We start from the raw sequence: 21040 nt of genomic DNA on the forward strand, positions 1-21040 counted from the left end.
TATTAACTTTTTCATATACAGGTTTAGAAAGAGAAGGAAGAAAATTTATTGATATATGATATCATATGGTATTACATTTTGCCCCAGGATGTTATTACTAATTTTGCGTATTTTTTATTGACATCACAACAGAAAGAATCTTAGGAAACATGGAGTGCAGTGGTAATGGCTTGGGAGATGCCTGAACCACGTGACCGTCTATCTTAGCCCTACTTCTGAAAAGCCCGAAGACCTCGAGAGGTGGGACCTAGTTCATCACCGCCTCCCCCAAAAGAACACTGGTGACAGCTGCCATCATGGATGGACTCAAGGGTCATGAAGATGCACCAGCTGATGCTTCCACTAAGCTGTCCCTGGGCTTTGCTGGTCTTGACCACTGGCCCTACTTCTCTTGCAGAACAGAAGAGAATCAAGCTTTTCCGTGGCTGGTGGAGGGCATACCTGGGGACGGGGAAGTCACTCATCAGGGACTACGGTGCACAGAGCAGGTGTAGGCTGTAATCCCAGCAGCGGAGCAACAGCACAAGAGTGCAGGGGCCGCACTCATGGAAACCACGCGGAACAAGCACGTGGAGATGGGTGGGGCTGTCACCCATGTGGGGGGACGGCCACGCGTGAGAGCCATCAAGTTTAAAGGATGCTCACTCATCTCGTGAGGAACGGAGTCTGCCACCAGGAGACGATGAGGGCAGAAGCCCTGGATTCGATGGGCAAGGGCTCTGCCATTTAGCGGCTTATGTGATTTGGGGCAAGTTACTTAATTGCTCTGAGCCTGGATTTCCCCATTTGTAAGGATAGTACTACACTCTGTACCTCGCAAGGCCACCGTCTTTACGTGCAAGTCATGCACACAGAAGTGATTTTTTTTTTTTATGGCAAAGCTCCATATCTGTGCTGTAGCCTCTAGATACATGGGGCTGTTTTAATTTAAATTAGCTGAAATTAAGTACAATGAAAAATCCAATTCCTCAGTCACACTGGTCAGGTACTCAGCAGTCACGTGTGGCTAGTGGCTGCCATGGTGGAGCCCACGGGTATAGGACGTTCCATCCTCACGGAAAGTTCCATGGGACGTGCTGCCTTACGCCATCCTTGGCTCACCAGCCTGGTCTTCCAGCAAAGTCTCCATGCCATCACCTTGTTGATGGTTTCCACTACCAGTGTTTTCTCAGGTCACCTCTTGCCACGACCACGGCCAGGAAGGGCTTGTGCACTGAGACTGTTCTCTACCCCGTCTTCTCCAGCACCTTTGGTGCTACAGGCCCTTACAAGAACCTTGCTTTGTTTTATCCCAAAGCTCAAATAATCAGTGAGTCCGTCTTTCAAAATGATGGATTGCGGAGAAAACTCTAATTCGAAAAGATACATGCACTCCAATGTTCAGAGCAGCTCTATTTACAACAGCCAAGACATGGAAACAACCTAAATGTCCATCGACAGATGAATGGATAAAGAAGGTGTCGTACCTATATACAATGGAATACTACTCAGGGACTTCCCTGGTGGCGCAGTGGTTAAGAATCCGCCTGCCAATGAAGGGGACACGGGTTCGAGCCCTGGTCCGGGAAGATCCCATATGCCACAGAACAACTAAGCCTGTGCACCACAACTACTGAGCCTGTGCTCTAGAGCCCACGAGCCACAACTACTGAGCCCATGTGCTGCAACTACTGAAGCCTGCACACCTAGAGCCCGTGCTCTGCAACAAGAGAAGCCACCGCAATGAGAAGCCCATGCACCGCAACGAAGAGCAGCCCCCGCTCGCCACAACTAGAGAAAGCCCACGTGCAGCAATGAAGACCCAGTGCAGCCAAAAATTAATTAATTAATTAATTAATTTTAAAAAAGAATGCTTTCTTAAAAAAGACAAAAAAAGAACTACTACTCAGCCATAAAGAAGAATGAAATAATGCCATTTGCAGCAACATGGATGGACCTAGAGATGATCATACTGAGCGAAGTAAGTCAGACAGAGAAAGACAAATATCATATGATGTTTCTTATAAATGGAATCTAAAAAAATGATACAAATGAACTTATTTACAAAAGAGACTCACGGACATAGAAAACAAACTTATGGTTACCAAAGGGGAAAGAGGGGGAGGGATAAATTAGGGATAACTTATACACACTACTATATATAAAATAGATAAACAACAGGGACCAACTGTATAGCACAGGGAACTATATTCAATATATTGTAATAAACCATAATAGAAAAGAATATGAAAAAGAATAGATATATAACGGAATCACTTTGCTGTGCTAACACAACATTGTAAATCAACTATACTGCAATAAAACAACAACAACAACAACAGATTGGAGGAGAAGGTGGGCTCTGCACCCCTCACAAGAGTGTAGCTCCTCGGGGAGAGGGCCAGGGTTTAATCTGACCCAGTTAGTGCCTGATGCACCTACACGGCACTTACATTCTTTATTGTGTCCCCTTCCCTATACAGTAAGGAGGGCTGGGCAAACTAAACCATTCCACAGAATGAGGAAGGGATTAGTGCTCAGCCACTTGCTCAGGGACACTCAGGTCTGTGACAGATGTCCTGTGCCCCAGCCAATTCCATCCTGGGACATAGCCACATTCAATCTAGACAGGATTGAAGCTAGCATCCCGGCCACTGCACAATTAAACAGATGGGTATATGCGCTGCCCAGTTTTTGATTCCACAAGCAAAATTCACTCTGGTTAATTAATTCCATTCTGAGCCTCATTTTTCAAGCTAATCCAGTTAGTTTTAGGTCAGGAGCAATTCACTAGTACACAAAAAAATTAAAAGTCAAATAAGAAAAAAAAAACTTCAGTGCAAATTCCTCAAGTTCTTTCAATATAAAAAGCATGTCTCAAAATAAGGGAGATCAGTGACAATTTGAGGCTAGAACATCAATCACACAACAATCAAGTTGGGTAAGAAACAGAGACTTGGTTTTTATCTAAAGGGAGAAAAGTTTTCTCCCTGGGGAGAGATCATACCCTAGTGGTCCAGAGGGTGGGCTCCAGGGTCAGGAAGGCTGGGTTTAATGCCAGGTCTGTCCCTTTAGGCTGAGACTTTGGACGAGGTAGCGAGTCTCTCTGGGCTTTGGCTTCCTCACCGTGAAACAGGGGCAGGAGCACCCCTACTTCACAAGATGCTTGTGAACAGAAAATGAGCAATGAACGTAGGGTGCTTAGTTGTGGAGCCTGGCCCGTGGCAAGTGCTCCATGGATGCAAACTGTCCTTTTCTGAACTGCAGAAGCAGCTCATAATCTACGGATTAGACTGAAGGGAGGAAAGAGGCTCCCAGAGCAGCTGGTCCAGCCACACCAAGTGTGCGGCCCCTCACAGATGCTCCCAGGGTCCCCTGGACACACCCGGTGATGTGCACGGGGTCAGGCGGCAGGGTCCCCTGGCCTGGGGGCTCCATGTGACTTCCGGCTTCTGAAGCCCAGTGTCTCTGGTGTAGGTGCACTCACTGAGCGCGAGGACCACACTCGCCATTTAGAACGGCTCTGCCCCTGCTCGGCACCCAGCCCTCAACCCTCTAGAGACTGTCCAGTTGTCCTCTGCAGGTGGAGCACCGGCCCTTAACTAAAGCTCCCGCATGGGTCTCCCAGACCTCTGCTCTGTGGCCCCCTCTGCCCGGTGCTCTCCCAGCCGCCACCTCCGGCTCGGGGACCCTGGGTCTCACACTGCAGAGGCAGGCGGCCTAGTTCAACACATTCAAATGGGAGAATTCGGCGCTTTTGACCATACCAGCTTTTTTTTTTTTTTTTCATTAGTAGACTCTTTTCTTTCTTCCCCAAAGAGTCTCAGGGCTGCGCAAAATCACCGTAGGTCAACACAGCATTAACTAAATTGTGCGCCAGGTTTCCCCACTTTATTCTCAATCTTTCTGACATGGTAGAGACAGAACAGTCTCTACAGAGACAGTTTCCTTCTGTGCCCATGGGAGGGTCACAAGGTTTCCAAGATGAGTGACCTCAGTGTCACAGACTAAGAACCCCCAGCCGCCCGGTGACACGGCTTCCCCTGAAACTGGACATGCCCTCTTCTGTACGACCCCCTCCTTGCACCCCTCAGCTCACTGGGAGCTACGGATGAGGGCACAGGCGGGGACCTCAGCTCGCAGGTGGCACGGGCCGGAGGACCTGCTGGGGTCGGGCCAGCTCTCGGCAGGCCTGTGACACACCAAGAACATTCTCTCCAGTGCATCACATGCCTCTGATCTGGAAACGGCAGTGGTTTTGCAAAAAGAAGGCCTCAGCCGTGGTCTCAGCACAGAGCTTTGTACCCAAGGAGCAAGTGCGTCTCGGGATGGTCAGAGCCTCACGTCACCAATGATTCCCCCACCTGCTTGTTCCATTGCTGTCAAAACCTGGGGTTACAAAGCCTAAAGATCCTCCAGGGGACCCGTGACAAGTACTCCAGGGTGTGGGCACCTCCGTCAGCCTTGAGGCTTCTCCACTGTGGACAGAAACGCCGCGGATCACCTGATTCTCCTGAAATGGACACTTCAAAGGCGAGTCACAGAAACACTCTGATGGGTGTCAAAGACGCCCGCCAGTTTTTGAAAGAAGATACTGCATGGGCATATGCACTGGCCCTGAGCCGGGTCACCAGGTATCCCCTCCCCCTCCCTGAAGGGGTCCTGGGAGCAGAGGCTGCGGACTAGGGGGCCCCCAGCCCTGTGGCTCACATTCCTGCATCCACCTATCATTGCCTGGAGATCTGGGGTAAATGACTCAATCTCTTCGGTTTTCCCAGGTGTAAAGTAAGGACAGGGAGACACTTGTCAAGGTTGCATCCTGCTCAGTGGCCATGCTCAGGGCTGGCCTGTGGCAAGTGACACTGGCTCTCACCTGTCAACTTCAATCCCTGCACTCATGGTCCACCTTCCCCTCTGGGGCATCCGGGAGCCCTTCTTAGCCCCAAAGGCACCATCCTACAGCCTCACAACATTCCACACACCCCTCACACACAGGTCACACTGTACTTAGGAATTTTTTTTTTTTTTTTTTTGCGGTATGCGGGCCTCTCACTGCTGTGGCCTCTCCCGTTGCAGAGCACAGGCTCCAGACGTGCAGGCTCAGCGGCCATGGTTCACGGGCCCAGCACTCCACGGCATGTGGGATCTTCCCGGACTGGGGCACAAACCCGCTTCCCCTGCATCGGCAGGCGGACTCTCAACCACTGCGCCACCAGGGAAGCCCAGGAATATTTTTTAACTTACTTTTTTATTGAAGTGTAGTTGATTTACAATGTTGTGTTAATTTCTGCTGTACAGCACAGTGACTCAGTTATACACATATAGACATTCTTTTTCATATTCTTTTCCATGATGGTTTATCACAGGATACTGAATATAGTTCCCTGTGCTCTACAGTAGGACCTTGTTGTTTATCTGTTCTCTATATAACAGTTTGCACCTGCTAACCCCAAACTCCCACTCCATCCCTCCCCCATCCTCTTCCCCCTTGGCAACCACAAGTCTCTTCCCTATGTCTGTGAGTCTGTTTCTGTTTCGTAGATAAGGTCAGTTGTGTCATACTTTAGATTCCACATATAAGTGATGTCATAGGGTATTTGTCTTTCTCTGTCTGACTTACTTCACTTAGTATGATCATCTCTAGGTCCATCCATGTTGCTGCAAATGGCATTATGTCACTCTTTTTTTATGGCTGAGTAGTATTCCATTGTATCTATTACTCACGGAGAGTTTTCATACTTCCATCTCTCCTATGAGAGAGGCCATGAGGGCTCCATTCACTTCTGGGTCTTCAGTGCTGAGCACAATGTTAATCCCATAAAGTGTGGTTAGAAAACAACCTGCACTTAGGCTTTCCTTTGTAGACGTCTTGTTTTCCCATCTGTTTTGTAAACTCCTTGGTAATAGGGATGTTTCTGACTTCAGAGGAAAAAAAAAAAAAGCTGGCAAGCCCCTTAGGCTCTAGAGAGGGAAGGCAGAAGAAGCCATGGTCCCTGCCCTCTAGGAACCCAGGGAGCCTCAGACACAAACAGGCTGTGTGAGTTAGGTGGTAGTGGAAATCCCTCTGCAGTGGAACCAACAGGATGGAGACAGAGATACAGACAGAGTTCTATCCATCTATCCATCTAGCAAGAGATAGAGATATTTATTTCAAGTAATTGATGGCGTGATTACGGAGGTTCATTAAGTCCAAAACCTGCAGGACAGCCTGGCAGGCTGGAGACCCAGGGTAGAGTTGTAGTTCATATCCAGAGTCCATCTGCTGACAGAATAGCCTCTCCTTTCAGTGATGTCAGGCTTTTTCTAGTTAGGCCTTCAACTGATTGGATGAGGCCCACCCACACGAGGGAGGGCAATCTGCTTTACTCAAAGTCCACTGATCTAAATGTTAATGTCATCTAAAAATACCCCCACTGGGACATCCAGAACAGTGTTTGACCAAATATCTGGGTGCTGTGGCCCAGCCAAATTGGCATGAAATTACCCATCACGCCCTCCGAGCCCTGCTAACGTCAGAGGATAAAGCCAGAAAGGCCAGGTCAGAAAAGAGGTGAAGCAGAGTGGGCATTCACAGGCACCCTGAAACCACCCCCTTCCCCCCCTCCCCCCGCAACAGAGCCATCTGACAAGAGACTCTGCCCGAGAACTGCACGTGACTGCAAGCACCCCTCCTGCACAGAACGCAGACGGCCCGTGCTGGGACCAAGAGTCGAGCACAGACACTGTCCCGGCCACTCACCTGCCCGTAGCTAGGAGTCCCAAAGGCACAGCAGGTAGAGCAGCCTGACCAGGGGGAGTGTGACCAGAGTTGAACATTCAACCAGACCAGGGTGCCAGGTGACCCCACCTCCGAGCTCCAGAAGCATCCATAGTGTATCCGGAGGATGCCTTTGCTTGGGGGGAATTCACTCTTTCTTTGTGATCGTGTGTCATCCTGCGGCTAAGAGAGATGCTCCCAGCTGTCTGGGAAGATGAAAAAGCTCTGGAAATGGATAGTGATGAGGGCTGCACAACACTGTGATGTATTTTCACTTAAAGGTAAATTTCACGGTACGTCCATTTCACCACAATAAAAAAAAAAAAAAGATACGCTCTTTCAGGATAGGCGCACAAGACACGATACAAATTCCATCCCTCAAAGTCCTCGAATGACAGTTTGCCAGATTACCTCAGACTCGTGGCCCCAGTCCTACAGGCAGCAGTCTCCTTCCCAGGGCAGTGTGGGTGGCCTCACTTGGTTGTTCCTCGGCCCTGAGCACTGCAGGCTGGCATCGTCACATGCTGATTCAGTGTTCAGTGTTCGGTGCAGGGGGAGACCCCAAGGTAGACACCTTGGATCCAAGGGCTTTTGTGGTGAGTAGGCCTGCAGGGCGGCTCTACAAACACCAGGTGGGGGGCCAGCCCCACCACGATCCAGGCCTCTCATACAAGATTCTGGAAGGAGGGCTGGAGGAGAGAGCCGAGGACAGACGAGGCAGCACTACCTCATCACGTGGGACAGCGTCTCCACGCGGGTGTGACTCTCTCTGCAGTGATCGCACCTGCTCTGATGGCTTCTTCCTCCTGGAAGAACTCCCTCCCTCCCTCTTGCACTCCCAGAAGTGGAACACATTAACTCCTTAATTTTCAGGGCAACACAATTCACCTCTTCTCCCACACACCTCCCTACCGTCTCCTCACGGGTTAGATCACCCAGGACTCTTCACCACTTTCATCTGATTCTGAGATTCCCCTTCTGATGAATTCAAGAGTAGTGAACCTGGGCTTCCCTGGTGGCGCAGTGGTTGACAGTCCGCCTGCCGATGCAGGGGACACGGGTTCGTGCCCCGGTCCGGGAAGATCCCACATGCTGTGGAGTGGCTGGGCCTGTGAGCCATGGCTGCTGAGCCTGCGTGTCTGGAGCCTGTGCTCCGCAACAGGAGAGGCCACAACAGTGAGAGGACCGCGTACCGCAAAAAAAAAAAAAAAAAAAAAAAAAAAAAGAGTAGTGAACCTATAAAAGTACTGAAAATACCGGGGTTCCTCTGGACACCCTCCCCGTTAGCAGCAGTGTCTGTCAAACTGTGGGCTTTCCTTCCTCGCTCAGGTGCCCTTAGAGGACGCACTCACCGCTTCTGAGGCTTGGAGCTCCTGGTCAGCTCCCACGATGACCTTTACTGGGACCACTTGAGAAACCGCGACCAAATCTGGAATGTTTTTTTCCTCACTTAAACCCTGATCTAGAATCTTTCAAGTGAGCTAATCCCCATTGCGGCCCTACCTCAGAAGCATGCAGTCCGGTCAGCAAACCTTACAATCTTGGCCGAATGACACTATAAAGCCGAAGCCAGGCCTTGGGTCTCTCCTGGAATCCACTGTCCCTTCCAGGTATCAGCTGTGTCCATGACAGGGTAACGGGAAGAAAGTTATCTGGTCAGCTTTGCAGACCCTAAGTGGCAGGCCCCGGGGCAATTCTGTTACTGTGTCACACACAACAGCAAAGCCTTAGTGGCCCACGATCACTTTTATGAGTTCATGGTTTCAGGACTCAGCGATCCAGCCGGGACATCTGCCCATGGTCAGGGCGGAGAGGCCAAAGGAGAACCATGCACACGCCCTTTCCAACCCCTTCATGCGCCACGTCTGCCGGCCTCCCATCGGCCAGCCTCAGACCTGCTACCAGCGGGAGGACAGCAGGGGGCGAAGGGCCACTTGGGCAGCAGGATGGCCACAGCCTCTTTAGGCTCAGCAACCGGGATTCTCCAGTGGAAAGTTATTTAGAAGAAGAATTTATTTGACAAACTAAAATGAAGAAAATGGGCTTGTGTACATCATCCCACAGGTGACGTTAAAAAAGAGAAGAATCGGGCTTCCCTGGTGGCGCACTGGTTGAGAGTCCGCCTGCCAATGCAGGACACACGGGTTCGAGCCCTGGTCTGGGAAGATCCCACATGCCATGGAGCAGCTGGGCCCATGAGCCACAATTACTGAGCCTGCGCGTCTGGAGCCTGTGTTCCGCAACAAGAGAGGCCGTGATAGTGAGAGGCCCGCGCACCGCGATGAGGAGTGGCCCCCGCTTGCCACAACTAGAGAAAGCCCTCGCACAGAAACGAAGACCCAACACAGCAAAAATAAATAAATAAAATTTAAAAAAAAAGAGAAGAATCACAGAACCTTGCAGTAGAAGGGGCCTCACTGATTAAGGCCCCCCATCCTTTCACTCTATGGCTAAGGACACTAAGATCCAGGACACTTTGGGAGCCGGCTTAGTTCACACAGGAAGTAGCAGAGCTGGGCTTGTAGCTGGCCCCCAGGACTGAGGAGGGGGTCCCTGACCATTAGCAGCACTGAGCCAACACATCTGGGAAACGGGTGTGCGTGCCACTGCCCCCTGTACCTCGTGGCTGGTGTGAGAACAGAGGAGATACAGGTGTGAAAGCTCGGGGCCGGGAGGCTCCCCCCGCCCCTCGCACCATCGCTGGATCTGCCTGGGCCGCTGCCTAACCAGGATTAGGGTCTGGGGGACCAAGACAAGGGCCAGGATGCTAAAAAGACAACTGTCCCCAGGCCGCGTGGGTCCTTCTCAGACAGAGGTGTCCCTCCCTGCTTTGCTGCCACCACAAACACCTTCATCTCGACCAACGAACTGGGGAGGCCACAGAAGTCCTCGCTCCACCTGCTACGGGGCAGCCTGCAGCCAAGGGTAGGTACCCCTTCAGCACCTGCGTGCTTGGGGCTTCCAGTCGCCCCGGCCTCGGCGGATGCCAGACTGCTTGGGACGGGAGCTGCCAGCTTCAATCCTGACTTCTAAATTCAAACCCTCAAGCTGCACAAAGCTTCCTAGGATCAGAGAGTTTTAGAAATAAAAGGAAACTTCAAGGTACCATCCGAACCTTTTGTCTGACAGATGGGGATTTTATAGGTTTCACAGAAACTAGGAGGAACCTGCACAGAGAGACAGAGAGAGAGAGAGAAGCCTTGCAGGTAATGGTCGTGACTCCTCGCTAGTCAAGTTTACAGTAAAAAGGAAGTGGTGGGCTTCCCTGGTGGCACAGTGGTTGAGAGTCCGCCTGCCGATGCAGGGGACATGGGTTCGTGCCCCGGTCCGGGAAGATCCCACATGCCACAGAGTGGCTGGGCCCGTGAGCCATGGCCGCTGAGCCTGCGCGTCCGGAGCCTGTGCTCCGCAATGGGAGAGGCCACGGTGGTGAGAGGCCCGCGTAACGCAAAAAAAAAAAAAAAGAAAGTGGTGCCAGATGCACACCGAACCCACATGTGCACATTCCTTCAAAACCCACACAGGCAGGCCCCTGGGAAGGCAGAGCCATGACTTTGTACCCCGGTGCCTGGCACGATGATGCAGGCCACAGCACTCAGCAGTAAGTATTTATTCAAAGAATGACTGAATGTCATATATATATACAGTGAAACAGACTCGCCTGTCCCCACGGCAGTGTCACTGCAAAAGATACTATAGCGATGGCAGGGGTTGTGCGGGGAGGGAGGGCCCAGGCTGTACACCCAGAGTGTTTCCTGCTCTGGGGTGGGTCTGTCTAGCAACAGCCTGAAGCCTGTGCGTGAGCCCAGCTGGAGAGCCCAGGCCCAGCCCGACTTGAAGCCCCCCGGCCTGCGGGGCAGGGCGGGCTGCTGCTTGGGGCACACGCACCTTCCTTGCCACGGCTCGAGCACGTGCGGCGCGAAGATGCTCAGCTGAACCTCCCTACGAATCCTTCCCTGGCTCGGGGGCGGGGGGAGGAGGTGTGCAAAGCCCCTGCGCCTTGGGCCTGGGGCTGCAGCCGGGCAGGGCAGTGAGGGCCGCCGAGTGGCCTGAGCGGCAGGGCGGGAGGAACCAGCCCAGCCGGGGTCCCCGCTCCGCCAGCCCCACCTCTTCCTCCCGTGCACCCTGCACCCTGCTGCTCCGGCAGCTCGGCGGCGGCTGACACTGTTCCCGCAGCAGAGCTCGGCCACCTCTGCAGGGCAGAGCCAGGGATCAGGCAGCAAGGCAGGCTCAGAGGGCTGGGCTCCTGATGCCGTTGCAGGCCTCTGAAGAAGGTGTCCCTAGGACAGAGCCCCGGCGGCGTCTGGGGGGTCTTTCTGGGGCGTCACACGGCGTGCTCTCGAGAGCCATGGCAGCGACCTCTGTGCCCAGCATTCTGGTGAAGCCTCTGGCTGACACTGTAAGGGCCTGAGCCCTGATTGGTGTTTATAGCTGTTGTTTAACCCCAGGGGCCAGAGCGGGCAGGAAGAACGTGCAGCGGACAGCGCCGGCTAGCCCCGTGCCCCAGCAAGGAAGAGAGCAGCGCAGCCCAGCCTAAGCTGCAGCATCTAGTGAGGCGCAGTGAAAAGGGTAAGTGGGCAAGTTCACCGGTTACCAAATCCTCCCTCGGCCTCCAGGGCCGGCCCAGGGCTCACCTGGATGATGAAGCCAGTGGAAGAGCACTGCCGGACCCAGAGGCTGAATTTCCGCTTTTTCCTCTTCCGCAGCTCCCGCTCCGTGCACGTGGCAATGAACACAGGGTCCTCATCAATCAGGGGTTCATGTAGCACCTGCCAGGAAAGAAAAAGCAGAGATTCTCATGGAAGGCAGCGTGAGCGCGGGGGGGTCTTCAGGTCTGGGCTCAAATCTAGTCTCTGCCTTTGACCAGCTGTGTGACCTTGGCTAAGTTACATCACCTCTCTGATCCTGAGTCCCCTTGAGTCTCCTTGAGTCTCCTCGTTTGTCAATACCAGTGTTTGGGGGAGGATTAAATGAGAAACTGGCACTTAGCAGGTATTTAGTAAATGGAAATCATCATGACAGTTATTATTATTGGCCTAAGGTCCTCAGTCCAAACTCTCACTTGGGAGAGGGACCTCTAGCAGGGGTCCTGACTTCCAGCTGGACATGCCTGGTGGGGACACCCACTTCCTTTCAAGGAAGACCTTTCCACCGATGGACGCTCCAACCGTTCACTGACACAAAGGTGACCTACATCTAAACTAAACCTACTGACCCAACTTCACATGATTCTTTAGGTTCTTTAGGTTTTCCGGACAGCTCTCATGCTGGTCCATGACCTTCTTTTTTTTTTTTTTTTTTTGCGGTACGTGGGCCTCTCACTGTTGTGGCCTCTCCTGTTGCAGAGCACAGGCTCTGGACGCACAGGCTCAGCAGCCATGGCTAACGGGTCCAGCCGCTCCGCGGCATGTGGGATCTTCCCGGACCGGGGCATGAACTCGTGTCCCCTGCATCAGCAGGCGGACTCTCAACCACTGTGCCACCAGGGAAGCCCATGACCTTCTTTTTCCCAGGCTAAACAGTCTCTTTTTAAAAACTCTTCCTGAAATGACCCAGTTCCCTCATTGCCACGACCCAGCCTCTGGCTCTCCTCTGGGTCATCACGTCCTTTCTGACGTGGGACTCCCCAGGCAATTTTTAAGCCTACTTCACCTATTTCCACTTCTCAATGGCACGGTGACAGGACTTTTTCAATGACAAGACAATAAAGTAAAAAGAAATGGCATAAAAACAGGTTCCAGGGGTGTCCCAAGTTTTATTTCTTCAAGCTAAAGCTTTTGTGGGGACTTCTGGGTAAATTTTAGGAACCTGCTACACTTCCCTTCCAATCCAATTTCAAGCTTCCTTACGGATTGGTACGTACATGTGTGGTTCACTGAAACGAAGAAGGCTAGAAATACTATGATTCCAAGAACTCTTCACAAAACTCCAGATCAGGGGCTGGCCCACTGCCCGCTGTAATTCAAGTTTTCCCAGAACCCACCGTGCCCCTCACAAATGTGCTGTCAGTGGCTGCTTTGGGGCTACAAGGTCCCAACACAGACCACATGGCCCCCAAAGTCTAATACCTGGCCACAGACAGAAAAAGTGTGCCAATGCCCGCTTTCCATCAGGGCCTTTCAACTTGAATGAACAAACCAATCACCTGGGAATCTTATGAAATGTGGGTTCTGTTTCGGAAAGCTTGGGTCAGTGCCTGAGTTTCTGCATTCCCAGCGAGCTCCCAGGTGATGTCAGAATGTGGCCTGATGAGGGCAGAACAGGGGATAACACTGACCAAGTGTGAGATGGACAGTGGCCTTCCACTCTCCTATCAATGATACCTCGAATTCCACTTAAGAAATAACTGCCCTGCAGTGTTGGGTCTTAGGTGTGCAAACCAGCCCCTTCAGTGTTCTGTTGTTGGAAGTGGGGGGCATTAAGCCTGGCCTCCCCTGCCTTGAGCTCACAATCGGGAGGCTGGAGAGGCTGACCTCGTGCCCCGCTCTGTGCAGCTCCCCAAACCTTCAAAGCCCATGTGGAACCACTGTAGCAGGATGGCCATGTCCCACACACGGAGGGGCGGGCGGGTGGAGCGGGGAGTGAGGAAGACGCTCTCTCTGCTCTCCAGAAAGCCAGCGTCCTCTACTTCACCTGCACTTATCACAGAATCCCGTTCAAGTTTCTATTTAATCACATGCGTCACCAAAGCAAAAGAGCCAGCGGGAACGCCTGGCCTTCCATGGCTTCTCCTCTTTTCTACCCTCATTACAGGCAGGTGGACCGGGTCACAGCTGAGCGCAGCATGGGGTAGGGCGCTCTCCGGAGCTCCGAAAACTGCCCCCTCCTCTGCCAGGCTGTCCTCGGCCACATGCTGTCACCCCGCTGTGTGTTCTGAGTCCCTCCTGGGTATGACGAGCTCAGGCTGGGGGGGCAGTGGTTATGTAGGGGAGACACGGCAGCCATGTATTTATTGACTTCCGCAATCCCTCCCCCAACCCTCCTTTAACTAATCAGCCCCCGGGCTTGAGGAGATGCAGCATCTCCCCATTTAGCTTGAGGAGATGCAGCATCTCCCCATTTAGTAGCTGTGTATAAACACTCGTGCGTGGGCGCACCCCGCTGCTGGGGTTACTGGTGGAGTCTGGAGACTCTGTAAGCTCATCCCAAAGGGTCACATTGGCTGGAATAAAAAGGCTCCAGAGATGGCAGGGCAGAGGGTGCTGTGCGCCGTGTGCCCAGGTGCGGTGTGTGCATGGTGGTGATGCAGAGCCGTTCCCCAGAGCCTGGAGCGGAGTCTGCTGGGGGATGGAATGGGGACTGTTCCCACTGGTCTCAACAAGCAGAGTGAAGACCAGTCAATGGAGCCCTGAGGCCTCGGGGTGTTGGACTGCAACTTGAAAACACACCTTCTCCTTGAATGGAATGTTCCAGAGCCAACAGGGATTTCAGAAAGGGAGAAGCTGGAAAGCCAGGAAACCTTGAGGGTTTCCTTTATTTTACTTCACAAAGACGTATATGACCCTGATGTTTCTATGTGTAAGAACGAGGCAGCCTCTGCGGCAGCGAGGCAGAGAGGCTAAGGGCGTGCGCATGTGTGCCCAGAGCCGCCCCTCGACGGCCCGTGTTGGCAGGACCACCAGCCCACAGGAAGGCCCGAGCATGCTCCAATCCACGCTGCACTTTCTGGTCTCACCTCCTTTGGCTGACCCTCCTCACGCAGAGCCGGCTCAGTGGGGCCCAGAGTCGGGAGGAAGAGGAAATTCCAGGTGATTACCAGCGCACTGGAAAGCCAATCCCAGGGACTCAGACTTCCCCTCTGCCTTGTGTTCCTGTCTGGTGGGTGGACTCTACCGAGTAATGTTTGCCCCCCACACCCCCTTTCCACCTTCCTACCCTGTGCTGTGTCCTGGTGGCCAACCTCTTATAAACCGCACGCCCCAGGGCCCTGCCCCCAGCGCCTGGCTTGTGTGGCCACGAGGGAGGGATGAACAAGAGATGGGAGCCCTGCCTGCCTGCCCACGCCGTCGGGCTGCAGCCGTCGCTGCCCCCACTCCGCTCCTTGGCACAGGCTCACGGCGGCTTCCCACTGTTGCCAGCCCAGGTGTTTGCCACCCTGGTGATGCCCCTAAACCCTGACTGTCCACAGTCCCTGCTTCCAATTCTCTGAAACTGCCCTTCTGGAACATAGCATTTGTTTCCTGCTGGGATCCTGACCAACATATAGAGCACAGGATGGAAAATGATAGCAACGAGAGCACATAAGTTTGCAAATTCAAAGGTAAAAATAAAAATTAAATACAAGGTAAAATTTTAAAAAGGAAAAGCAAAGTGAGGGAAAAATACCCCAACGTGAGCAGAGAGCCGAGAGCCCTTCCCCAGACTAAATCTCACGTCAGCCCCTCTTTTCTCAGTCTCATCAACTGGACGCAAAGAAAAGATGTGGGCGGCAAGAATAAAATGACCGTCTCTCCAGGGTCTCCCCTCGTACCCATCTGAGCCGTACAACGCAGGAGGGCAGAGCTGCCGCCCCAGACACCTGCCCCCCTCACGGCACCCGTGTCTGGGGCTGGGAAGGGGTGAGCCCACACAGCTCAGAATTCGCTAGTGGGTGCTGCAGTGTGCCCACCGGCTAAACGGACCCTGGGGACACACACACAGGCACGGCGATCGCCCGGGATGCAGGTCTCAGGTGTCTGATGCTGCAGTTCCAGAAGGATCAGACCTCCCGGGGCCGGCACACGGCAGGCACACAACAAACATGGGTGTAATCACGGGTACAGCTCGTCTAGGGGCTGGAAGGACCCTGGGCAGCCTTATCTTTAGGCTGTTAAATATCAATCATCGACGGAGTTGCTTGCTTGACTCTGGGAAGATGCTTAGTCTTAGTGAGCTCACAGCCCTCTCCAGCAGCTCTTCAAATGTTTGATGCCAAGGATGGCCAGAATATTGTTTTTTCCCCTTGCATCCCAGCCAATGTGTCTCTGGTCTGGCTCATTTTCAACCAAGCAAATATTCAGTGGCACACACAAAAAAACCATGCCCAGCCCTGTACTTGGTCCTGCAGGGCCTGTTATAAGGTAGGGCGTGTGTCCCCAAAGACCCCACCTCCTGGTAAGAAGGAAGGTGAGTGACAAGACAAAACGGCATTCGTTGCCCTGTAAATAGTCGGGGGATTCGGGAAGCCTGGAGTCACACGGGGTCCTGGAGATGGGAAACCTGCAAAGACAGAGAGGAGGGAACACCTCCCAGGGGTCAGAAGGCACATCACAGACACCTGGAGACCCTCATGAGCCAGCACAGACACAGGACAGCAGAGCAGAGGCAGGAGAACCGTGCAGGGGACCGCGGACCTGACACAGGACATTATCTTCCCCACAGAAACCCTGTGCTTTCCAGCTGTGGGGAGAAGGTGAGACAGCGAATTAGGAGAGGATCTCAAAGAGAACAGCCAAAAGAACTTGAGGCTCGTGACGAAGGTCTTTAAGGAAAAGCACAAGGAAAAGTAGGTGGGTGGGTGGGTCTTTAAACGTACAAATAAAAGAGGAGTAAGATTTTTGTCTCCGTATGGAACAGGTCAAAGGGAACTGGGCTCACGTGGGCCAGGAACCTCCTGATGTTTTCCTTAGAGAAATTTCTAGAAAGAGCCACCTCCTCAGTTTCCAGACCCGCAGAGCAACTTTGAGGACGATTCTGAAACTGCCTCACCACAGCCAAATGTGACTGCCCCAGCCAACCAGAAGGCCGGGGCTCGGGAGCTGAGAGCACACACAGCCTCCATTTAGGAAGCGAGGAAGCTGAGGGGCTGTTAACAGTCAGGGCCACGGCTCTGTCACCTCCAGTCCAAAGGCGCCCGGCTCTCCACGCGGGCCAGGGGACCTCAGCACCTGAGCAGCTCCGACGGCCAGAGGACGGCTGTGACCCTAGGCTCGTTCCCTTCACCCCCTAGAAGGCCTCTTGCCTCCTTTCACCACCAGCAGATGAGCACGTACTCGGAGGATACAAGAAAATTAACATTACCCTGAGCAAACCATCGTTTACAAAGAAAGTGTAATTAAAGGAGAGGGAGGGGCTTCCCTGGTGGCGCAGTGGTTGAGGGTCCACCTGCCGATGCAGGGGACACGGGTTCGTGCCCCGGTCCGGGAAGATCCCACGTGCTGCGGAGCAGCTGGGCCCGTGAGCCATGGCCGCTGAGCCTGCGCGTCCGGAGCCTGTGCTCCGCAACGGGAGAGGCCACAACAGTGAGAGGCTTGCGTACCGCAAAAAAAAAAAAAAAAGGAGAGGGAGGATGAGGGAAAAAGAGGAGGGAAACTGCATCTCGGAGCAAAACGCTGAATATGGTTTGGAGCTGTTCCTCCATCAGTTCCCTCTGATTGGATGGGGATGGATGGGCTGGTGACCTGGGGGACGAGCAGGGATACCCCGGAGGTGACCTCGGGGTCCAGGCAGGATGGGAGGGTGCCAAGGGCACCACCCACCATTTCCCCAACCCACTGCCACCCCTGAAGGCCCGGTCCTGGCTGGCGGCCTCACCTGGGTTTGGGAAGGCCTGAAGGCGGCGTCAAAGCCATTCTGCAGGGAGTCCAGGAAGGGCTGGACCTTGTAGAGGCCGTGTGTGGTCTGGCTGGAGCGGAAGGCCACGACGTGGAAGTACTTGAGGATCTTCTCGAAGCGGGCCTGGCTCATGACCAGGGCGAGGCTGCGGTTGCTGTAGAAGCCGCCGCTCCAGATGCTGAGGACGGACTCGCAGTGGGAGGTGCTGGTGGAGATCACGTAGCCCAGGAACGCCTTCATCTCCGGCAGCGTCACATCTACCCAGGCCCCGTCGCTCCCGAACCGCTCCTGGAACTTCTTGGCGTACAGGTTGGTCTGCACCACCATGTTCTTGAGGGCGTTGTCAGGGACGAAAAGCTGGAAGAAGTCCACAGCACTGGCGCTGGGCGGCATCTTCCGGATGGGACCTGGACGGGCAGGCCAAGCGCCACTGCTACAGCCACTGGGTCCCCTCGAGGCCTCCGCCCGAGCGCCACCCTCCCTCCCAACTCCCTCTCGGGACGAGCCTGAACACGGACCCCGGAGCGTCCTGCCCTCCACCCCTCCCCCGACAGGACACGCCACCCCGCGTGCCCCGTGCCCCGCTTCCCCACTGCGCCCTGCACACGGCCCCGCCTCACAGATGTGGCAGATCCCGAAACACCATCGGAACAGAAAGGCACGCGGGGCAGGAGGGTGGAGGGCACCCACCAGAGACACACTGAACTCTGAACAGAGGAGCTCGGCGTGGCACTCTGGCTCTCGTCTCCTTGTAAGTTAAGGTGACTTTGGAAATAAGAATGCTTTCACCACTCGGGGCCCGAAAGATTCCCTTCAAGTGAGACGGCAACCTATTAGCTACTGTCTAGGTGGTGACTCTTAATTTTTTAGTAAATAAATATGAAGGGGCTTGTTTAGATAATTTCACCAATGCAATGAAAACCTCAGTTTTTTACAAATGCAAGGACAGCCTTTTGAAACACACACAAACACCACACACACACACACATCCTTAAGGAGACATGGCTTTCAACTCCATGTAAGCCAGGCTAACAGTACGTAGAGACTTGAAGGGGACAAGCTTTGCTTCTACTGCATCCTTATAGTGACTCCTAATAAAAGCTGTGCACATTCTTTGGAACCTTAAACTCACCCCCAGCCCACCCCCAACCTTCCTCTACGACTGATTTAGGCAGTCTCTGAAAAACAACCTTTCTACAGCAAAATTAAGACTGACAGTGTACATGAGGCATCCCAGGTCTTAAACGCACATGGACAGATCTGGGAGGTGCAACCCTAAATTTAGTGCTCGCTAACTGCATGGCCTTGGATAGATTTCTTCATCTCTCCCGTTCATAAAGTGGGCACAGTGACAGCTGCTTTGCCAGGCTGTCGTGTGGGGCAGGATGGACGGGGGACGCAGGGAATGCACCGAGCACAGTGCCTGGCCCTACGGAGGTACCTACAACTGGATAACCTTTACTGAGACATTATCCAGAGAAATCCACTGATGGCGGGCTGAGGGCTTTAGAATGTTCTAACTGCCCTCATTTTACAGAAGAAGAAACCAAGGCCCAGAGAGCAAAGCGGCCACCATATTCTCTTTCACCAGTTGTTTCTTGGAAGGGCTCCAGGCGGTCCTGGTGCCATGGGCACCGGCCCTGGCTGACCTGACAATGAGGACGGGAAGATGGCTCCATGGCCGCCCCGACTGAAATCGTTTTATTTCCGCAAACCCTGCAGGCTCTGGTGGGTGAAGCCATAAATTATTCAGGGGTAGCTTTCAAAAAGGAGGAAAACCAGCATTTTAATGGCTACATCACGCTGAGTAAGCAGAATGAAATGTTCTCTTCCAAAAGTTATGTTTAAAGTCATTTTGCCTCTCAGACCATTTCAAAGTGAATTCACACAGCAAACTCGGGCCTGGCCAACCGCTTAATGAAGAAACCGGGAAGTAGCTGATACCCTCTTATCTGTTTAAGAATCAGGCCCCGGAGGTGGGCAGATCCCCAGCCGAGATAAGACTCACTCCCTTCTGATTCATGTATCAAGAGCTTTGCTGGGAATTAACCCCTGTGATCCTCACGACCTGTGAAGCCACGTCCCGTCCTGCAGGTGAGGAAACAGGAGCTCAGAAGCGTGAGGACACAGCCCAAGGTCGCCCACCTCTAAGCGCCTTAGAGCGGGGTGACCTTTGTCCCACCGGGCCTAGGTCCAGTCACCCTGATGCAGCTGTGAACGGCGCCCCTGCCACCCTCCCGGGTATCCCATCCGACCACAAGGGCCGTGGCTGTCTGCCACGGCGAGCACACAACTCAAGCCAGGTGCGTGGTCCTCATGACCACACAGCCTCCCTCCACCTCCGAGGTGGGCAAAGGAGGGTCACAGAGCACAGCCAGGAGCACCTCTTGAGGAAGAGGAGACCCCACGCTGCTGAAAACGTAAAGGGAGCGTGGAACTGGGGCTGGGGGTGGCCCTGGGGGAGGAGAGGGGACGCCTGCCCGAGCTTATCCTGGCGTCCAGCTAATAAACTCACACAGCCGTCTCCCTCCCCTCCCTCCTCACGCCCACCCACCCCATCGTGTCACCACGCCGCTCCTTCAAGGCCCCATCGCCACCAGCCACCTGGTTCCCTCGGCCTCCAGGGGATCAAACCCAGGATATGGCAGCAGGCCTGCAGACCAGGGGGCCTCAACAGTCGCTCAGTGAAGCTCCATCCCCCAGAGACTCCCCAGCCCACCGCATGCGAGGAAACCCTAACCCCTCTTCTCAGCAGCTGTTTGGAAAGGGGACGGTCACTTGAGGGTGGCAGGGAACCACCATTCAGTGAAAAACATGGTGACCCTGGGAACAGAAAGGAGTGCGACCGGTATTCCCTCCCCAGGCGTTCTCGATGGGGTGAGGGGAGCAGGCCACGGAGAGTGACCCGGTGACGTCAGGCTAGGGAAGGATGTGCCCACGAGGGGACCCTGAGTCCATGGCCTGGGGACAGGGTCCGGGAGGCTCCCTGAAGGGGCCATGGGAGCTGGGCTTTATGGGTGGCAAGTCATCAGCCCCATGGGGTGGGGGTGCGGACGTTGCACAGTATTTCGGGCAGAGAGAACGTCTCGTGCAAAGGCCCCGGGAGGAGGGTAAGCAGCTCGAGGCATCGAGGGGCACGGGACCCGGGCTGGCACCAGGGCCGGGCCAGTGAAGCACTGTGAGCACAACGGACCACACCTCAGGGGGTCCTCGCTGCCCGCAGAGTTGGGGAGGTCTGGGCTGCTCCTGAAGTCACGGAGACCCGGCGGGGACCCAACGGAGCGGGAAGGGTGGCCACGGCCCATCCCTGTGCTTCTTGGGCTCCTCCCCTGGTCCCCCGGCAGGTGTGCTGGGCACGGGCACAGACTACAGGTGAGGGGGCAGTGGGGATGGCCTGAGCCCGGGAGCCTCCATGCAAAAGCGGCCACATCCACTGATCACTTCCACTGGTACCAGGACCGGCACACAGGCTGATACCTTAAGCTAACGGTGTCTGGACCGAAACCCCAGGTCCCCCAGTGCGCCCCCTGCCCTCTGCTCCTCCCCACCGGCCCCCTGGTCCCCTGGGCCAGACACCTGGACCACTGTGGGTCCTGCGCCTCCTGCAGCCCACGCTCACCCCCGCGGCACGTCCTGCCACCCTCACCACCACACCGTGCCCACCAACCAGCGCGTGCAGCCCTCCCTCCCACGCGGCCGCCGCCTCTGGCCTGGACGATTAAAGCAGCCTCCCGCAAGGGAATCCCCCCTCCCCAAATAACTGACAGCAAC

General features: G+C 54.2%; 1 protein-coding gene across 1 annotated transcript in view; it reads right to left on the reverse strand.

Annotated features, from left to right (window-relative positions):
- Positions 1-21040, reverse strand: part of PGBD5 (piggyBac transposable element derived 5) — a gene marked incomplete at both ends in the record, with an annotated part of 87203 nt that overhangs the window by 17777 nt on the left and 48386 nt on the right. Inside the window, 2 exons of the mRNA XM_081252188.1 lie at positions 11371-11505; positions 17249-17676. Coding sequence (XP_081108314.1) covers positions 11371-11505; positions 17249-17676 — 563 coding nt within the window. The remainder of the gene's footprint in view (positions 1-11370; positions 11506-17248; positions 17677-21040) is intronic.

The sequence above is a fragment of the Mesoplodon bidens genome (assembly GCF_964165515.1).
Source record: "Mesoplodon bidens genome assembly, chromosome: 1".
Taxonomy (NCBI): Eukaryota; Metazoa; Chordata; class Mammalia; order Artiodactyla; family Ziphiidae; genus Mesoplodon; species Mesoplodon bidens.